Source organism: Vigna unguiculata, chromosome 5 (genome assembly GCF_004118075.2).
Source record: "Vigna unguiculata cultivar IT97K-499-35 chromosome 5, ASM411807v1, whole genome shotgun sequence".
NCBI lineage: Eukaryota > Viridiplantae > Streptophyta > Magnoliopsida > Fabales > Fabaceae > Vigna > Vigna unguiculata.
Window position 1 is genome coordinate 46969858 of NC_040283.1, and position 21072 is coordinate 46990929.

A 21072-nucleotide genomic window follows, 5' to 3' on the forward strand; every position below is an offset into this window, starting at 1 on the left:
TAATATAAAACCACACTACTTTTTTTATTATTTTACCATTTTTTATACACAACATTACTATTGAGTTTTGTTGGTAGAAATTAGCAATTTACTAACACGATGTATTATTATTATTTTTAACGCGCTGTATTATTTTTAAGCAATGAAATTATTTTATATAATTACAAATCCTTTTTTTTTTCTTCAGTAACTTGCTCTATACTACTCTTAGTGTCCTTCTTTTATTCGTTACGTTCTTTTCATAATAGATTTTTAAATTTATATTAATTTTAACTTTGTTTAAATAGATAACATACCCAAATAAAAAATATCAGTTCTAACAAAACATCAGAATAACAAAGAAGAACAATAAATGCTAAAAATATAAGATGCAGAATAACAAAGACTTATTGAACTTGAGATTATCTTAACCTTCTTTTATCTTCTATGTCTCCTCTTTTATCTTGAAATTTGAGACATCTTTACCTTCTTTTATTTCCTCCCTCTCCTCTTTTATCTTGAAACTGGAGACATCTTGACGTTCTTCTATCCTCTTACCAGCGTCCTTATCCTCAAGGATCTAAGGATATAAATAGTTAAAACAATAAAAAATAAGAAACAACTCAACAAAACAAAAGAATCAACAAAAATCAAATGATACCTTTGTCATTTTTGGTATAAATGATTTTATATTCATCAATACTCTGTTCATGTGAGAGATCTTGTCCTGTTCTCTATCTGCTTTCGCAAGCTCTGCTTCAACATCAAGTTGATTTATTCTGACATTGTATTTCGATCTCTTAGAGAAGTCTTCCAATACCTTAGATTCGTATTCCAATCCCTTAGAGACTCGTTCCAATTTCTCGGAGAAGTCTTTCAATTCGTATCCCAATTGCTTAGAGATGTATTCCAAGTCCTGAGAGAGGCATTCCAACTCCTGGATTTCAATTCTATCAATCACTGAAGGCTGTTTGGCTTTCTTCTTTTCTTTTTCTTTTCTCTCCATATCGGAATTCTCTCCTGCACACAAAATTAACTAAAATATTGCGAAAAATTCTAATAGAGATTAGGAAACAGGTTAAAAAAGAAATGAAGAAATATACTTACTCAAATGCTTCCTCATAATTAAGCACAAGAAATGTTATCCAGAGCAAAAGAAAAGGAGGATGACCATGATTATTTATAATGGAGAAAATTTTGAGTGTGTCAATTAGGTTTTTTATTTTCTTTTTATGTCATGGGCCGCTGTTTATGGTTTTTTTTTTTTTTCAATTTTTAACAAGTTCTATTCTGTTAGTAACTAATCAATTTTCCCATCAAATAATAACCAATTTTATTCATGATTATTTTTTGAATTAAGTTTATCTCATATTTTGTAGTTCAATTCCCTTTACCATACTTCCTTTCATGGTGTTTTTTAAAGGTTTATCAAAATTCATTTGTTATTTTTAATGTGATTACATATATTTCTTTCCATTTTTATGTTATTTGAATCTTTTATCTATATATTACGATATTTTCTCTTTATATGTGTCTTGTGTACACTTTTTTTATAATTTAAAAAATATGTTTTTTTAAAATTTAATCATACAAAAAATTTAAAAGATAAAACAATTTTTATTAATAAAAATAAAATCGATAGTAAAATGTGTACACTTAAAAATGGTTATTGACCATTTACTTTGTCTTTATATATGGTTAAAAATAATTATAAACAAAATTTAAAGGATAGTAATTTTTGTTAATAAGGATAAAGATAATAAAATGTGTACACAGTTATTGAACACTTACCAAAAACAATCACAGTTATTGAACACTTGCAGAAAACAATCATTTTTATATATTTTTATAGATAGGTATAGATAATTAATTGTTATTTTTATGTTAATCAAATTAGAGATATAATTAGAAAAACAACAATTAAAAAAAAACCGCAAGAGCATTTAACAAAGTTTCTTCTTATTCTTAATTCACAAAACACTTGTAAGACTTTATTTTAGGACATTAAATTCAGCAATGCGAAGAATAATAGTTAATACTTCAGTTCGATAAAATTATTTTTAATTTATTAAATATAATTGAACTCATATTAATTTAAAAATAGATTTTTAGTTTTTATTATTTTAACTGTATCTTAGAAATTAATATCAATCTCCCTTTTATATTTAAAATTGGTTTAAATACCGTTTTGTTTCAGTTTTAATCTAATTTGTTTAGTTTGGTTTCTATTTTCCTAGATTATGTTCAAATTTTGTTCTTTATTTTGACACCGTATAGATTGACAACGGCATAATGTATAGGATGATTTATATTAATTATGAAATAAGTTTATATTATTTTAATTTTTTTAAAATTTAATATGGAGAAGAATAATTAATAATAACAAACAATTTACATATAATTGTAATTCAGTTCAATAAAATTAATTTTTATTTATTGGATATAATTGAACCAACATTAATTTAAAAATACATTTTTAGTTTTTATTATTTTAACCGTATCTTCAAAAATCAATACCAATCTCCCTTTGTATTTAAGATTTAAGGGGTTAAATATGTATTCAATTCCTAAATTTTTATGAAAAATTAGATTTTGTTGCCCTTTCAAATTTAAATACAGTTTGATTCCAAAATTTTAAAAATTAATAAATATAATGTTAGTTAGCAAAAGTTTAAAATTTAAAGATACAACAAATAATATTGTGTGTGTTTATGTGTTGCCACTTGTTGACATTGTGTGTTAATGTGTTGACATTGTTCGAATTCTTATGTAGAGTTGTCCAAACTCATTGTTAATTGTCACACTCGTTGTTCGTTTAAAGATTTTGGTTGTCTCAACTATTTCTCAAGTGATTCCTTCCCCTGTAGGCATGTTTCTTTCACAAAGGAAATATATCACTGATCTTCTACATAAATTAGACATGGTAGATACGAAACCAACATCCAGTCCCTATCTGCAAGTGCTCCATTACTCAAGGATTCGGGTAATCTCCTGCCTTTCCCAATTGAGTACCGAGCACTCTTAAAAGTCTTCAATACTTGAGTCCTTACACGCCCAAACATCGCCTTTAGCACCAATAAACTTGCATAAATCATGCAGCACCCAAGAACGACACATTGGTCTGCCCTCAAAAGAGTGCTCCGATATTTGGTGGGCTCTTGTGACAAAGGAGTCTTCATCTCGACAAATGCCCCTCTGACCTTTCATGCCTACTCGGATGCAGAATGGGCAGGTGACAAGGATGATTATATTTCCACCACTGGTTACTTGTTGTATCTCGACAACACTCCCATCTCTTGGAAAAAACAACGTTCTATTGCTCGATCATCGACAAAGATTGAGTATAAAGCCTCAGTTGACATGGCTAGTGAGCTACTTTGGGTCCTTTCCTTATTCACAGAACTTGGTCACACGCCAACAACCAATCTGGTTAAATATTGTGACAATCTTGGTGCTACAAATCTAAGTGTTAATCATATCTTCCACTCTCGAATGAAACATATTGCCTTAGCCTATCACTTTGTTTGAGAAAATGTATAACATGACAAATTTTGAGTGTCCTTTGTCTCTCACAAGGCCTCTGCTTCGCCCCTCCGGTTCGTTGGGCACTTGATTATAGGAGATTCAACAGGGATTAGTTATCTTGATTCACTCCTAAATTACGTGTGTTAGCTTGTATATTTATATTGACATAAACTAATGGTAAATCATCACATTAAGATCAGAGTCGATGATTCATCTGGACTATGTCATGGTTACGGCTGTCGAAGTAAGCCTAACCCGATTCAACTCATTACGTATTGGTAGGTTAAGTAGATCAACTTACTGATCCATATAAAACTAAAAAATATATTTTTAATCATTTTTTATATTCAAATTTGTGGGATTAAAACAATTTTTTTAATTATTAAAATTTGCAAAATATCAAAGATATTATGAAATACAATGAAATCAGTTTTTCAATTAGTCGTTGACATGTTTTCACGAAGAGAAAGCAAAGACACTTATTATTAATGTTTCAATTGATTCTTGTTTGCAAGATTATTTAAAACTTGTTTGTCTAACACGATGTAAAGGTAGAATTTGATTATGTTTCCAATATACTGATTAAAAATTAACTGTTTAACTTTTCATAGTTTTTTATTTGCCAGACATGGTAATATATTTATATTTTCTTTTACTATGATCTCAAATGTTAATTTTTTTAACCTATAGTCAGGACTATAATTTCTTATCTCAAATGTTGAAATTGTTAATTAATTACAGTGGATATGTGTACCAATGTTTTTTTTTATATAATTCTTTTAGGGTGCCTAAATTTAGTGATTTTATTTACAAGAGACAACTTAACATTGTTATATTTAATAATAATGCTGAGATTGTTAATTAATTACATAGTGAGATTCGTTTTTGTTTTTAGTGTCCAAATACAACCTTTATTTTTTTTAAATTAAATATTTTAATATAACTTATTTCTATATAAATTTCCTTTTCTTTATTTTTAGTGATATTTTTTATATTTATTTTAACTTTAAGAAAGTTATGATTTTGTGGACAATTACTAAATGAATTTTTAAAAATATTAAATAATCATTTTTAAAAATAAGTTATGATTTTTTACCGTTAACATCCACTACATATGAAATTATTTTAAATTTAGTTTAAAGAAGATTAAAACGGACTCCATTAATAATTTTAATGACAAACTATTTGAATGTTTTATTAAAACAACTTATGAAAATAGTAATGACCATGTTAAGAATCAAATTTTTAGTAATGAAAGTGTTTTATTTTTTGTTATGTGTTATTAAAATGTTTTAAATCCTATGAATGAGGGGTGGAAAAAAAAATCTCAAATTATTAATCTTATCAATAAAAACCTCTATAATTTGTTGTTAAAAGGAGGCTACAATAATCATTAAATTTAAGAAAAGATTAAGTAAATGAAATAATGTCAAAAGAGGGAAAAACGTTTATATTTTTTTTCTTCAAAAAACAAAATTCAAATTTACTAATTAAAAATATATATGATAAACCATAGGATAACATAGGCATGTAGTACTATTTTGAATTTGAAGCTTGAAACATCTCAAGCTTCTTTTATCTTCTTCATCTCTTCTTTTATATTGAAAATTGAGACATCTAGACCTTCTTTTATTCTCTTATCTTATCAGCATCTTCATCCTCAAGGATCTAAGGATATAAACAAAGATATAAATAGTTAAAACAATAAAAAAAATTAAAAAACAAAAGAATCAAAATATCAAAATATTTGTATACCCAGTTGAACAAAAATAAAAATACTCAGATACCTTTGTATTTTTTGTATAAATATTTTTATATCCAGCATTACTCTCTCCAAGACAGAAATCTTGTCCCGTTTCGCAACAAGCTCTTCTTCGAGTTGATTTATTCTGGCATTGTATTCCAATCCCTTAGAGACACATTCCAATCTCTTATAGGCGAATTCCCAATCCTCAAAGAGCCTTTCCAAATCCACAAAGAAGGATTCCAAATCCTCAAAGAGGCATTCCAAATCTTGTACCAATTGCGTAGAGAGATATTCAATTTCCTCAGAGACCTCAGAGACCTCAGCAGAGACGTATCCTGCACACAAAATTAACTAAAATATTGCGAAAAATCCTAATAAATAGATTAGGAAACAGGTTAAGAAAGAAATGAAGAAATATACTTACTCAAATGCTTCCTCATAATTAAGCACAAGAAATGTTATCCAGAGCAAAAGAAAATGAGGATGGCCATGATTATTTATAATGGAGAAAATTTTGTGCGTCAATTACATTTTTTTTTTGTTAAGTCATGGGCATGTGTTTATGTTGGTTTTTCAATTTTTAACAAGTTCTATTTTGTTTGTAACTAATAAATCTTAACCATAAAATATTAACGAATTTTATTCATGATTATTTTTTAAATTAAATTTATCTCCTAATTTTTAGTTCAATTTCCTTGATCATACTTCCTTTCATGGTGTTGTTTAAAGGTTTATAAAAATTCATTTGTTATTTATAAATGTAATTACATCTATTTCTTTCAGTTTTTATCTTATTTTAATGTTTTATCTATATGTCACGATATTTTTTCTTTAAATGTGTCCTGTGTGTACACGTATTTTTTTATGATTAAAAAATATATTTTTAAAATTTAATTATAAATAAAATTTAAAAATAAAATAATTTTTATTATTAAAAATAAAGTCGATAATAAAATGTATATCCTTAAAAATGGTTATTGAGCATTTACTTCCTCTCTATATATGTAACACCCCTCTTTTCCTAAACACAAAAGTCCAACCCTCTCCCTCTCATTTCCTCTGAAAAACTCAGCTCTTTCCTCTGTCTTTCTCTGAATTCTTGTTGTTGCCTCACCAATCCTTCTCTTGATCAGGTCCTGGAGAGGAAGCCACGCCTGAGCCTTCTGCTGCCTCCACTCATAGCCTCTCATCTCCTAGGTAAGTCTTTCTTGCAGCTTAAAGTCTGATTTCGAAATTCAACTCAAAATTCTGTTTCCATTCAGAGTATAAACCAGTGCTCATCCTTTTTGTGTGATTGGATGATGAATTCTCATAGGTTGGACTGAGGAATTCTGCTCCCCTCTCCTAGGTTGTCTTCACCCAAGCTTTAACTCAATAATAGGTAAGGGAAGCTGACTCTTTAATTCATTTTGATGTGAATTGTGTTCGTGAGTGATGTAATTACATAATTACTTTTTTAATTAGTGTTTGAGACTGCTGGTGTGTGAATTCGAGTGGGGGATGATTCTGATCGAGCTTGCATGTGAAGAATAGGGAGGATTTCCTAGTAGTTTCGCCTAGGCGAGTTGCTCTCGCCTGAGCGAAAATACCAGAAGATCACCCCTGTCACTGCGCGAAATCTCGCCTAGGCGAGCTGGAGTCGCCTGAGCGAGATAACATCTCGTCTAGGCGAGCCAGTTTAGCCTGAGCGAGAGTTCGCCCAGGATTTTTAAATTGCCACTGTATGATGTCTCGCCCAGGCGAGATCAACTCGCCTAAGCGAGATAAACTCTTTAGCTTAGGCGAGACTCTCTAGCCTAAGCGAGATTCCCTTCAGAAGTTAGTTTTCTCACTGTTTTGCTTACATGATGCTATATTGATTGCTTTAAGATGATTGGTTGATCTTGTATGTGATCTTTATGCATGTTAGACTGTGTGATGGAATTGAGTGTGAATTTTGATGTGAATGGGAATATGTTGGAGTTAGGATTTCAAGGGAAATCCTAAGGATTATGTTTTTAGTAAATGTAAGGGCATGAGGACTCAGATTGGTGGCATCCTGCTCCTAGTAACCACTAAGACTCAAATAGAGTATGATGGATTACGTCGGGGGGAGTAGCAGGAGGTCCTGGTCTATGAATCCGATCCGTCATAGAAGTGATGGGATTTACCTTGAGAGTGGTTGGGTGAATACCCCTTGTGCCTAAAACTCTGCAGAGTTTGGGAACCATCTCAAGTGCAAGTCACCAAGAGCTCCAATGCCACTTACATAATCCGGATATCGAGTCTATAATGGTGTGTGGTGTGTTGTTGGGATTGATTGAATGATTTTGATAAGTTGCATGATAAATCCTATTTTCTGCCTAAGTGTAACAATTGTATGAATTACTTTTGGTTTAAGTTAGCTTACCCTTCTTGTATGATGTGTGTTCCTTGTGTCTTCTGTTTTTGCAATGATCATCCATATTAAATGGCGTGAGCAAATATAGGTGCAGGTGAGGATACACCCCTCCGGGACAGGAGATGATTATGTTAGGCATTCTAGTAGTAAATGTACCCCTTTTTCTTTGCTTAGCTGATCGGATGTTTTGTAACCTTTTAGTAGTGTATGGGCAGTATGTATTGATCAGTGTATGTATGGTTATTTTGAGGATAACTGTATTATACTATACTGGCATACGTCATCATCTGCTTCTGAATTATTAAAATTTAAATGTTTTGTTTAATAGTTTAAAAACTATGAAAACGAGATGTTACAATATATACTCTTTATTATATATAGTTACAAATAGTTATAAACAAAGTTTAAAGGATAATAATTTTTGTTAATAAGGATAAAGATAGTAAAATGTGTACACGGTAATTGAACACTTATCAAAAACAATAATCTTTATAGATAGTTATAAATAAATTATTGTTATTTTTATGTTAATTAAATTAAGGATATAATTAGAAAAAAGAAATGGTTATCTTAACTTTTTTAAAATATCAAGTTAAAAGTAATATTTTAATTTAAAAACAACTATTGAAAAAGAACCGCAATATAGAGTATTTATCAAAATTTCTTCTTATTCTTAATTCATAAAACACTTATAAGACTTTATTCGAAGACATTAAATTCAGCCATATGAAGAAGAATAGTTAATAATAACAAACAGTATACAGTGAGAGTTATTCAGTTCGATAAAATTAATTTTAATTTATTAAATATAATTGAACTAATATTAATTTAAAAATAGATTTTTAGTTTTTGTTATTTTAATTGTATGTTCAAAATCAATATCAATCTCACTTTATATTCAAAATTAATATCAATATCAATCTTCTAAGTTATATTCAATTTCGTTGCTTTGTTGATACCGATTAAATTTATAAGGACAAAATATTGTAATTGGAATAACAAGTATCAGAATGCCAAAAAAGTATAGAATATAAGGACAGAATATAAAGTATAGAAAGGGATACGTCGTAATTCTAAACTTTTTATATTCATTTTCTTAAAAGAATTTAAAACAATTAAATATAGTAGCACATTATTTTTAATTAGCTTAAATAAGTTCTTTATTTTATTTTCATAAATACGTGATATTATATTAGTAGTTCATGATATTATAATATTGTTATAGTTCTTTATTTTATTTTCATAAATACGTGATATTATATTAGTAGTTCATGATATTATAATATTGTTATGAATATGTGATATTATATTAGTAGTTTATGATATTATAATATTGTTATGTTAGTATATAAAATAAATTTATATTTATTAAAATAAAAATAAAATAAAAATAAAAAGTAATTATTAATAAATAAAAAATAAAATAAAATAATTTTATAAAAAATATGTAGTAATCTTTATGAAAATAAATAATTATATAATAAAAGATATATTAAGAATAAATAACTGTGAATACAAAACGAGAAAATTTTTTTATATATAAGAAAAAGTAAATAATTATAATTATAAACACAAAACGGATCTCTCAAATGTAAATTTATATTTATTAAAAATAAAATAAAAAAATAAAAAAATAATTATTAATAAATAAAAGAATGAAGATAATTATTAGAATAATTTTATAAAAAATATATAAAAATAACTGTTAAATTTTAGAAAATAAATAAATAATTATATTGTAAAAAATATATTAGAAATAAATAATTATAAAAAAAAAATCTCTACGTATAGATATAGATATATTTAACATGATCTTATATTTATTTATTTTTTTATATCAATTTTTAAATAAATTTGAAAATAAAATAAGGAAGACAAAGTGAAGTTCTGCATCCTTCACAACGTTACAATAAAGTCGTTCACCCCACCTATTCCCTAATCAACCCCTCACAACTTACAATAGACCAACCTTTGAAGTTCGTGTCTAGTCGAAAAAAAAAAAAAACATTTCAAGAAAATTGAAGATTTTGAAATCGAGCTTAGGCAAAACCATCTAAGGACATGCACAGATTTTCGAAGCGTTTCTTCAGAAAACATGGTTTGGTCCCCTTCCTAACAAGAAAAATACTTGGTAATCACACCCGGGAACACGTCCCATTTTTTTCTGTACTACTTCTGAGCTAAGTTCTTCCCAAACCTCTTCACAGTTACCCGAACATTGCAATTCTAAAAGGTCAACGTTTGACAGCAACACCAACAATGGCTTAACAAACCAATTTGGCCTCATTCGCCTGCAAGAGATTTCAGTAAACCACCCAACCGATCAAAGTCATGACGAGTTTGATTCTGATGTGGAAAAGGTTTATAGAATATTACGAAAGTACCATTCCAGGGTTCCCAAATTGGAACTTGCTCTCAGAGAATCTGGAGTTGTTGTGAGGCCCGGATTGACTGAGCGTGTGTTGAATCGATGTGGTGATGCCGGGAATTTGGCGTATAGGTTCTATTCCTGGGCCTCTAAGCAATCTGGTCATCGACATGATGAGGATGCATACAAGGCAATGATTAAGATTTTGGGTAGGATGCGTCAGTTTGGTGCTGTTTGGGCAATTGATTGAGGAAATGAGGCTGGAGAATCCTGAGTTGATTACGCAGCAAGTGTTTGTTATTCTGATGAGAAGGTTTGCCTCCTCAAGGATGTTTCAGGAGGCGGTTGAAGTGTTTGATGAGATGCCTAAGTACGGGTGTGAACCGGATGAATATGTTTTTGGGTGTTTGTTGGATGCTTTATGCAAGAATGGAAGTGTTAAAGAGGCAGTTTCGCTGTTTGAGGACACGAGGTATCGGTGGAAACCGAGTGTGCAGCATTTTACTTCATTGTTATATGGTTGGTGTAAGGAAGGGAATGTTATGGAGGCCAAGCATGTGTTGGTTCAGATGAATGAAGCGGGCATTGAGCCGGATATTGTGGTTTATAATAGCTTACTCGGTGGTTATGCTCAGGCCGGGAAAATGGGGGATTCTTATGATCTTTTGAAAGAGATGAGGAGGAAGGGTTGTGAACCAAATGCAACGTCCTACACAGTTTTGATCCAGTCACTTCGTAAACATGGAAGGTTGGAGGAGGCTACGCGGGTATTTGTTGAGATGCAGAGAAGTGGTTGTCAGGCCGATGTTGTCACATATTCCACATTAATCAGTGCATTTTGTAAGTGGGGAAAAATAAAAAGAGGGTATGAGCTTTTGGATGAGATGATACAGCAAGGGCATTCACCAAATCAGATTATTTATCAGCATATCATGGTGGCCCATGAGAAGAAGGAGGAGTTGGAAGAATGCAAGGAACTGGTGAATGAGATGCAGAAGATTGGTTGTCCTCCGGATCTTAGCATCTATAATATAGTTATTAGGTTGGCTTGCAAGTTGGGAGAGGTCAAGGAAGGTGTTCGGCTTTGGAATGAAATGGAACCCAATGGGCTCAGTCCTGGCATTGACACCTTTGTCATCATGATTAATGGTTTTCTTGAGCAAGGGTGCCTGGTTGAAGCATGTCAGTATTTTAAAGAGATGGTTGGAAGAGGGCTTTTTACTGCTCCTCAATATGGTACCCTGAAGGATCTGATGAATTCTCTTCTAAGAGCTGAGAGGCTTGAAATGGCCAAAGATGCTTGGGATTGTATCACAAGTTCTAAAGGGTGTCAGCTAAATGTGAATGCATGGACAATCTGGATTCATGCACTCTTTTCAAAAGGACATGTGAAAGAGGCTTGTTCGTTCTGTATAGACATGATGGATAAGGATTTAATGCCACATCCAGATACTTTTGTAAAACTTATGTGTGGTTTGAGGAAATTATATAACAGGCGGTTCGCGGCAGAGATCTCGGAGAAGGTAAGGAAAATGGCAGCTGATAGGCAGATCAGTTATGAGATGTATAAACGGAGAGGAGATAGGAAAAGGAGAAAAACGATGGGAGGAAGAGGAGAGCTAGACAACGCCAATGGGGTGGAGCCCGTCACAAATTATAATTTTCACCGGTGAAGTTTGACGTAAAATATGTAGGAATCAAGAGGAGTGTGATCTTTTGCAAGAATTTGATCAGGAAATTCAATTGAAAGGAAACTAAATGATTTTCTTTACATTCAATTCATTAGAGAAGCTGCTTTTTCTCTCCTGTATCAATACTATCAGAATTTGAGAACTTGAGATAATGTGAGAGGAAAGGAAATAGAGATTGAAAAGGAATTCTGAATCTGAAATTCTATTCTACTGGTTGACTCAAATATGAATATGTTTTACGAAAATGTGATACTTGTTTCAAGAACCTTCATTTACACAATCAGCCACGGGAAGTATTTTTTTTTTTTTTTTTTCAAAGTTGTTAGTTCAACAAGATTATGTTTTGTCTTCATTTTCCATTTCTTCACTTAGGGGTCAAGTCTACATGTGCATATTTTAGGTACATATTGTGAAATTGAATGCTATTTTTTTAGGGATATCTTCTGGACCAGGTTATCCGTTTGGTGGCAGGCAACATGACGGTACAGATGGCTTCTGGATAACTTTTTTTCTGTATCATGTCTCCCTGGAATTTTGTTATCTAAATCTTGTAGACCCCCCTTTCATCTGGTTTTATTTTTTAAAAGTAATTTTTACTATTTTTTAAAAGTAATTTTTACTATTTTTTAAAACAAAAAGGTTACTGTAATAATTGATGATCATGCTAACTTTATTCACTGCTATTCCAGTGCTATAGTGACTGCGAAGTTATCAGGCATTTCAATTCCATTAGTGGAAAAGGAGGAGATAGCTCAAAGGATAGCAATTTGGGCAATATACTTTCTTTTCTCGATGGGGTTTGAGAACTCCACAAAGGATCCAATGTTCAGAAGACAAGATCCTTTCACGGGATCATTCCTTCATAATACGAGGATATTGCATTATGCAGTTCTGCTTCTTTAAGTTCAGAGTTTCGCTGTGATCTGGATTCAGAGTTAATTTCAATACCCTGATGTGTTATACTCCCCTCACTCACTCTGTTAATAACTCTTCGGTTCATTGAAGTTTTAAACTTAGGTTATGCCTAGTTTAGGCGAAAGACATTGTAAAATTAGGTGAAAAATTAAAATGTAGTTTTCGATAGAACATAAGTTCTACCTATAATCATTTTATGTATCTATTTTCGCCTTTAAGCAGGATGAAATAATGTGAAAATATTTTTCTTCTTGATTATTCAGATATATGTACCACTCCATTTAATTGAATTTGATAAAAACCATGCTAATTAACAAGTGAAAATAAATTTTATATATTATATCACTCTTTTCATTCCAAAATTATTTCTGATAAAGGTTTAATTTAGTTATCTTAACTGAAATGAAATTTAAAATTTGTAAAATAACAATAATTTTAGAATAAAGATAAAATATCAAAACATCAATGAACGAAGATATTGGATTTTCAATATACTAAATCAATTATAAATGTCAAGTGTTAATTAATATTTATGAATGGAATATATATTTTCTGAGCTCTGACGTGCTAGTGTGGGATCCAAGTAATATTTATAGCAGCAAACACTTTGTCTTGTGTCCATGTGCGACACTGTCCTAGACTGCACTTTTTATGTCTTCCGAGAGTGTCTATTCTCTACAGCCATCACTACGATACTCCTATCTTTGCATCCAAACATTCTTCATTCCTTCACTCTAATCACCACACTTCGCTAATTCCCACTTCCTATCTGAATGTCCACCTCTCTTCAATGCAACTCAGAAGCAGCAAATAACTCTTTTGTGTCGGTTGCAGCTAGTCAACGGCTAGTTCGGGACCTTGTTACCGACGCAGGTCTTTCATCATTTAAGACCAAAATCTTTTTCCCTCTGTTCAAGAAAAAAAAAATCAGTTATTGTTCCTATTTTGCTGTAAGTGGAAACTCCTTAACACGATAAATTAATGACTTCCCTGTTGCTTGGAATCTCAAAACAATTGTAGAGGAAAACCAACTTGTTCCTTTTTCATATGTGAAAATGTTACTACTACTACGCTATTAATTTTAGCTGCAAGAAAATATCGAGATGTCCCCATCATAGTAGGTTCTTAAAGGTTTTTTGTTTCATTGTTTTCAGTTCAAAATAAATGTTGTGCTTACCTTCTCGTCATTACTTTCTTCTTCCATTAACAATGCACCATACGTTTCCGTTGGTTGCTTCTTAAATTTAGCACATGCCCGTTTACGATTTCATCAATCGTTACATTATGACATATCTTGTGATGATATTTCTTTCGACACTATTTGGATTGTTTCAAATTGTTGAAGAATAAGAACAAAACAGGTTTTTTGAGTTGGAACTTGGAACTGCCACCCCTCATTGTACTCTGAATCTGTACTTAAATGTTCCATTAGCCTTCAAACTAGGATAAACTTTCCTCCTTTATTGTCCTTATTCTTTCATTCTAAACTACTTTCTCTAAACCAAGTTCCACTATTTTCTCCTCAACTCAAATTTTGTTACTATATCACAGATTTGGAAACTTTTATTCTCGTTTGTTTTAAGCAAAGAGATGAATCCTTCAATAAACCGCCGTTTGAGGTTGCTACATTTGTATATAGTTCTGCTCCGTCTTTGTTGCACGAGTTCTTATCCCACGCCAACAAACTGCACCGACACAAGCCGCGTTTGTACTTCTTTCTTGGCCTTCAAGCCTAAACCAAACCAAACCTTGGCTGTGATACAAAGCATGTTTGACGTGTTACCCGGTGAGATCACTTACGAAGACAATGGCTGGGATTATTTATTCATCAGAAAAAACTGTTCTTGTGATGCTGATACGAAGAAGTTTGTGTCTAACACCACACTAACAGTGAAATCCAATGGAGGGTTTGTGCATGATTTGGTGAAGGAAGCTTATGATGGGCTTGCTCTCTTGCCCAACACAACAAATGGGGCAAGAAAAGACCATGGTGTCATATCACTGAACTTGTTCTGTAGCTGCTCCAGTGGACTGTGGAACTATTTGATGAGTTATGTCATCAAAGATGGGGACAGTGTTGAATCACTAGCAAGCCGGTTTGGGGTTAGTATGGATAGCATTGAGACAGTGAATGGCATTGACGATCCTGGTAGCTTCTCTGTTGGTGCTCTCTATTATATACCTTTGAATTCGGGTTAGCATCAACAATCTTTTTCAACACTTCAATCTTTTTAGCATTATAAGTTGAATGATTCTTTTCATCACCTAAGCAAATGTAGTTGGCTAAATTTTTATTCTTGACTTGCAATGTTGAAATTTTTAAGTGCATTGCAGTTCCTGGTGAGCTTTATCACTTCAAGAATGACACTCCTCCAGTACCAGTCCCTTCACCTTCTGTAGATGAATTTTCAGGTATAGATCAGCATATAATGGAAGAACAGGAGAAACCATTTTAGTTTTCCTTCAGAAAGAAAAGTTAGTCTTGTCTTTATCTTTGCACAAATAGTAAAGGTTGAAGTTTTGTTTACAAACATATATTATGTTTTCTTGTTCTTTTAGTTCATTTTTAACTGTTCTGCCAGTTTTACTAAGCTCTGAAATTCCAAAGGAAACATTATTTAACCCAAAAAAAGTCAGTTATTATGCAAACATTGAGTATGTAACTTTCTTTTCCAACAGCCGACCAAATCAACCAGAAGGCTCGTGTGCCCCATGAATGGATCGTAGGAGGTTTTGCGGTTGGTCTTGCTCTGATAATATTAAGCATTGTTGTCTGTGTATTCCTGAGATCGCCCAATTGTTTGGTTGAAGCCAGAAATAATGCAACAAATTCTGCAGGAAAGATCTCTAATAAGTTCTATGTTTTTGGTAATCCAAATTTGTTTTGTGGATGTGGCAAACCGGTGGACCAGAAGCAAACTGATGGTGAATCCAGCAGCCACCAAATTACCGTAACAACCAAAGCATCGTGTAATGACTCTACTAATTTGGATTGGACTATCGAGCATACACTTTTTTTTCTGAAGTCTACACATGTTAATTGACCTCAGATTTGTATTTGATTCTTTGTACTTATACACACACTTACACTCATCTCTATGAGACAATTTTAGATTAAAATTGATTAAAATTTGATATTGCAGCCCTAATACCTCACATGTTGGACATGGATAGGCCTGTAGTTTTTTCATACGAAGAGATTTTTGCCTCAACCGATGGTTTCTCTGATTCAAATCTGCTTGGGCACAGAGCACATGGTTCTGTTTACTATGGTCTCCTTCGTGACCAGGTTTGTGGCCTTATACTTTTAGTTGTGTTGTAGAAAAAAGCAAGTGCTTCACCATAAGGAACTAATGAGACAACTATTATACTCCTACTGATTTGGCCTGCATTTAAATCTTCTAGGAAGTTGCTATTAAAAGAATTACAGCTACTAAAACTAAAGAATTTATGTCAGAGATAAAAGTTCTGTGCAAGGTTCATCATGCTAATCTGGTAATACCTTATTGTTTGCAATAAATTACGTGCTTTGTTTTCAAAACAAATTCCTTTCTTCAATTCAAGAGTTTGAGTCCAATTTCTTATTAATTTTGTCAAGGTAGAATTGGTCGGCTATGCGGCGAGTCATGATGGTTTTTTCCTTATTTATGAATATGCTCAGAAGGGTTCACTCAGCAGCCATTTGCATGATACTCAAAATAAGGGTAAGATCATCTTGGTTTTTACTGCAGAAATACTTGAATAAAATTTCTAGTGGTATAATCAGTAGTACTGATAAAAGCTTCCTATTCAACGATGAGAAGGTTTGAATTGGTGTTTTGTCATCTTGCCTGAACATAATGAATATATGGTTCAAGACCATTTTTTTATTTTGTCTTGGTTTTAGGTCATTCATCTCTTTCTTGGATCACAAGGGTCCAGATTGCACTTGACGCTGCTAGGGCCATTGAATACATACACGAACATACAAAAACTCGCTACGTCCATCAAGGTATCAAGACAAGCAACATATTGCTTGATGCTTCCTTTAGAGCCAAGGTACTAACAGATTTGGACACCATTGAACTATTTGAAAAGGTTTTGCAGATGTGCTGATTGCCAGATCTCACTATTTTTTTAGATATCAGATTTTGGGTTAGCAAAACTAGTTGGTAAAACAAATGAGGGAGAAACCACAACATCCAAAGGTGTAAATGCATATGGGTATCTCGCTCCAGAGTATGTATTACACAAACACTCCTCTTATATTGAAAGAGAAAAAAAAAATTGACTTTTTTCCCTATTTATAATATTTTGCAGATACTTTAGCAATGGCCTTGCAACGACCAAAAGCGATGTCTATGCATTTGGTGTTGTTCTTTTTGAGGTCATGTCAGGGAAGGAGGCCATCATTCAAACACAAGGTCCTGAAAAACGACCATTGGCATCTATTGTAAGTTTCCTTATGAGACATTATAGTGCAAAAACTATCACTGGCATCTATTGGAATATAGTTAACTAATCATAGCCGTCAAGTCACTAATATATCTGGTAATGATGGTACATAGGATAGGTTGTGCCTGGTTTGAGGATACCAAATTTACGTAGGACAAGTAAACCTTAAATCAAATGCCATGGAAACTAGATAACTTCTTTGCTTTGACCTCTGATGCATTACATATTTTTTTATTCTAAACTTGGCAGCTGCAATATCTGTGTTTTCTTGCAACATGTTAAAAATGTAGGATTACTAATTTATTATGCATGTCTACATTTTCTCCTTGTTTCATTTATCATGCAAGTTCGGAGGTTTATAGTTGCGAATTGTAACTGTTTCCTGAGGCAAAACCTTAATATTTGTTAAATTGCAGATGTTGGCAATTCTTAGGAACTCACCTGATTCCGTTAGCATGTCAAGCACAAGTAACCTCGTTGATCCTACTCTGATGGATCTGTATCCTCATGATTGTGTACATAAGGTAAGTTCACTTCTCCATTTTCTACTGTTATGTTCATGGTTTTGGGTATTTGATTTTTCAGCCCCAAAAAGCTTGAAGATCGTCCAACGCACGGCCTAATTAAGAAAATGTTAATTTGTTTCATAGTTTTTCTTGGACTAATGAAAATTAGAAACAGAACAAAACTACATCCACTTTGAAGTGACATTCTGCATAAAGGTTTTACTCTACTGGCTCATTGATCTTGGTGTTTTGTTGTGTTGTGTCCGCACATAGATGGCCATGCTGGCAAAGCAATGTGTGGAAGAGGATCCCGTATTACGTCCTGACATGAAGCAAGTTGTGATTTCCCTCTCACAAATCCTGCTGTCTTCTGCTGAGTGGGAAGCCACTCTTGCCGGAAACAGCCAAGTATTCAGCGCTCTCGTTCAGGGAAGATAGTTTACACACCAACGTCATCATTTCCTTCCACTACTCTATTATCTTCTCCTCTTCCTTTTACCATAGAAATACAATCAAATATGAGCTAAGACTTCACATGAAACCGATGGATCAATTGTATTTTACAGGACAAAGTTTTGGAAATTAAAATATGTTGTGATGGAGTTGAGAAAAGACTTCGCTATGTTCTGATTGTTACCGACATAATTTGTAATTTCATTAATATACATACGTGTATACACATTGATTACTTGCAATGTTTATACCCTTCCCAAGGACCAGATAAGGCAAACAGTGATGCAATTCCCAAATTTTAAGGCTGTAACATTCGTCCAAAAATGTTGCTTCGTGTTGAATCCATGCTAGGACAAGGAATCTTTTCATGCTCCCAAATACATGCTATTTTCTCTCGAGTTAATAATAATATTTCAAGGATTTGTTATTGATACTGAAGCAGTTATTGTTTCTAATATGGTAATGGTATACACGTGGATGTTTCTGTATGAAATTACAATACAGACAGAACTGAAGGTAGGAGAAACAAACGGTGTTTGTAGCTAGCTGCTACAAAGCTTACTTGACAAGGGAAGCTAGAACCCTGCGTGGTGGATGGAAAGATCTTCTGGAATGAAGGACGGCCCAATTATCAATGAAGAGAACATCCCCTTTTTGCCAGGGAATGGCCACAGATTCCTCTTCCAGAATGTGCAGACAATCATAGACTATATCAGGAGGTAGTGGTTCACCATCCCCAAAGGTTACAGCTTTAACAGGATCATTCCGTTCATCTTCCCACCCTGTGTAAGCAGCCACCATGCTGTTAAACCATATCTTCCGCTGTCTACTTTCATCATATTTCACACCCGGAATTGGACCCATAATCGTCTTCACACCATCCTCCAGCCATTCCAACTTCATACCCAGTTTAGCAGCCCTACAATGCAATCAATTTTATTTTTCTTTTCCATGTAAATAAATGACTAATGAACAATTTGCACTGAAATTTTCCTTCACTTCACTCCATGATTGTTTGAAAAATATTATCATAATACGTTTTTTTATACACTAACCCCAACTGCTTGAACAGCAAACCAAACTTCAGTGTACGTCATGAATTTACTCAAAAGAGAAAAGAAAAAACAACCTTTGTTGAGCGATGGCTTTGTCTGTGGTTAAGAACGTTGATTTCCAGCCACGGCCAATTGGGGAAGAAGGGTTATCGTCTTCTCCCAAGACCCTGATGTACAACAAGCCATGCTTCTCCAGTCTCTCCACGAACTCGGGGTATTTGTCCTTCATCCTTTCATACACGACATGGCTAAGAACAATGGGGGTTTCGCCGCCACTCCCAGGCTCCACTTCGCAGAAGAAAAACAATTTGGAAGGAAATTCAGGAACTTGAGCCATTTCGTGGTGGAAAGGGATCTTCTGGTCAGGTGGGGACTCATTGGCGGTGAAGACGCGACCGACGACGTTGGTGCGGGGAGCGGCGCCGCCCACGTAGGGAAGCTCGTCGTAGCCGAACGCTTCAACGACGTCGTTGAAGTGGGAAGCGGTGGAGAGGGGAAAGCCCCTGAAAAGGACAGCCCCCGATTGGAGTAGCAGCGATTGGAGGAAGAGTTTGTTGGCTTTGACGGAATCCGTGAGAGAAATAGCACTTGCAGACGGAGAAAGAACCGCCGGGAATGGAACTCCGTTCACAAACTTCTGTCCGGGAACATGGATTTCCACAAAAGCAGTTCCCATGTTTTGTTTTTCTCAGTCACCAACCACGGTGAGGATAAGTGTGGGTTTATATTCACAAATACCTCCATAATTAAATGCAAGTAAAATTTTACATTGCATTTAGGTACAAAATTTCTTAAACCCAAAATCCTAAACTTCATAATTCATTTGTTTTGAAAGTTATCCAAATATACTACATTTAACTTATTTTAAAATATTTGATTTTCGAGTGTCTTGTTTAAAGAAGATAATTTAATTAATAATTCTCATATTTTGAAAGGTATTCAAATACATTAAATTTAACTTATTCCTGTTTTAAACGATTTACTTTTTTTAGTGTTTTGTTTACATAAAATATATTTGATTTTTAAAATTTTATTTTATTTTGTTCTAATTGGTTATATTAATTATATTTTTAGCAAAATTTAGTCAATGCTATTTTTTTGACTAAGTTTGTAAATATTTCTTCCAGTGACATCGACATAGTTTTATTAGTGCTAATTAAAAAATTCGTCTAACTGATGATGACAATAATTATAATTAGTACTGGTTAAAAAACCATAAAAATTATTAAAAAATAATAAGTTGTTGATAAAAAAAATATAATTATCATATATGTCAAGAAAATAATAATCATAATATATGTTAACCAGGAAAATCTAAACTCATATTGTCTAGAAAACGTTATTCAATATTAATAGAGAAAACTCCAACTAATATTAAAAAATAACAATAACGGTCTTTAGTATAAAAAAACAATACAAATGATGTAAATTAAAAACAACTTCTATAAATAATAATACAAAAACTAGTTGATATCAACTGAAAAGTAATTATTTAATAAAAAGTAATTATTCCAACATAGTTAAAGAAAATTCTAACTAAGATTTTCTAAGAAATAATATAATCTACATTGTCAAGAAAATAAATTTAATTGATATTGACTAAAAAAACTCTAAGCATCCATTGAAAATAACATATTTAATTGATATTGACTAAAAAAACTCTAAGCATCCATTGAAAATAACATAATTAATATAATAAAAAAATATGTTTGAAATTAGGAAAAACATATTGTTAATGTTGACAAAAAAAATTCTATATAACTAACATTAGTTACAAAATAACTTTAGCCCAATATTAACAGTAAAATAAAAGATGTTGAAAAAAAATAAACACGAACTTAAAAATAAATCATAGTTAAAACATTTATTAAAAGGAATATTAAGTGTAAATGATAAAATAACAATCTCTCGATTTTAATAAATTAAATAACACTTAAATCAAACTTGAATTGAAAAAAAAAAAAAAGAATGAACAGAAATATGCGTAAATGATAAAATAACAAACTAAATTGTGTCTAT

The 21072-nt window shown here is 32.3% G+C and overlaps 3 protein-coding genes and 1 pseudogene across 3 annotated transcripts; 2 read left to right on the plus strand and 2 right to left on the minus strand.

Moving 5' to 3' along the window:
* Nucleotides 1-269: 269 nt before the first annotated feature.
* Nucleotides 270-1164, minus strand: LOC114186105. Its single transcript, XM_028074127.1, has 3 exons — nucleotides 1087-1164; nucleotides 641-999; nucleotides 270-559 (listed from the first exon to the last, which is right to left on the minus strand). The coding sequence occupies exons 1-3, from the start codon at nucleotides 1100-1102 to the stop codon at nucleotides 425-427; spliced, it is 510 nt and encodes a 169-aa protein (XP_027929928.1). The 5' UTR covers nucleotides 1103-1164; the 3' UTR covers nucleotides 270-424.
* Nucleotides 1165-9766: 8602 nt separating this feature from the next.
* LOC114184496 lies at nucleotides 9767-12821 on the plus strand (annotated as a pseudogene).
* A 785-nt stretch (nucleotides 12822-13606) lies between these two features.
* On the plus strand, nucleotides 13607-18257 carry LOC114186127 (lysM domain receptor-like kinase 3). Its single transcript, XM_028074155.1, has 11 exons — nucleotides 13607-14799; nucleotides 14940-15017; nucleotides 15285-15575; nucleotides 15749-15894; nucleotides 16011-16100; nucleotides 16204-16309; nucleotides 16492-16643; nucleotides 16726-16823; nucleotides 16905-17037; nucleotides 17456-17563; nucleotides 17819-18257. Exons 1-11 carry the CDS (start codon nucleotides 14196-14198, stop codon nucleotides 17981-17983), a joined length of 1971 nt encoding a protein of 656 aa, XP_027929956.1. The 5' UTR covers nucleotides 13607-14195; the 3' UTR covers nucleotides 17984-18257.
* A 140-nt stretch (nucleotides 18258-18397) lies between these two features.
* LOC114186128 (clavaminate synthase-like protein At3g21360) lies at nucleotides 18398-19789 on the minus strand. Its single transcript, XM_028074156.1, has 2 exons — nucleotides 19128-19789; nucleotides 18398-18917 (listed from the first exon to the last, which is right to left on the minus strand). The coding sequence occupies exons 1-2, from the start codon at nucleotides 19727-19729 to the stop codon at nucleotides 18557-18559; spliced, it is 963 nt and encodes a 320-aa protein (XP_027929957.1). The 5' UTR covers nucleotides 19730-19789; the 3' UTR covers nucleotides 18398-18556.
* Nucleotides 19790-21072: the final 1283 nt, after the last annotated feature.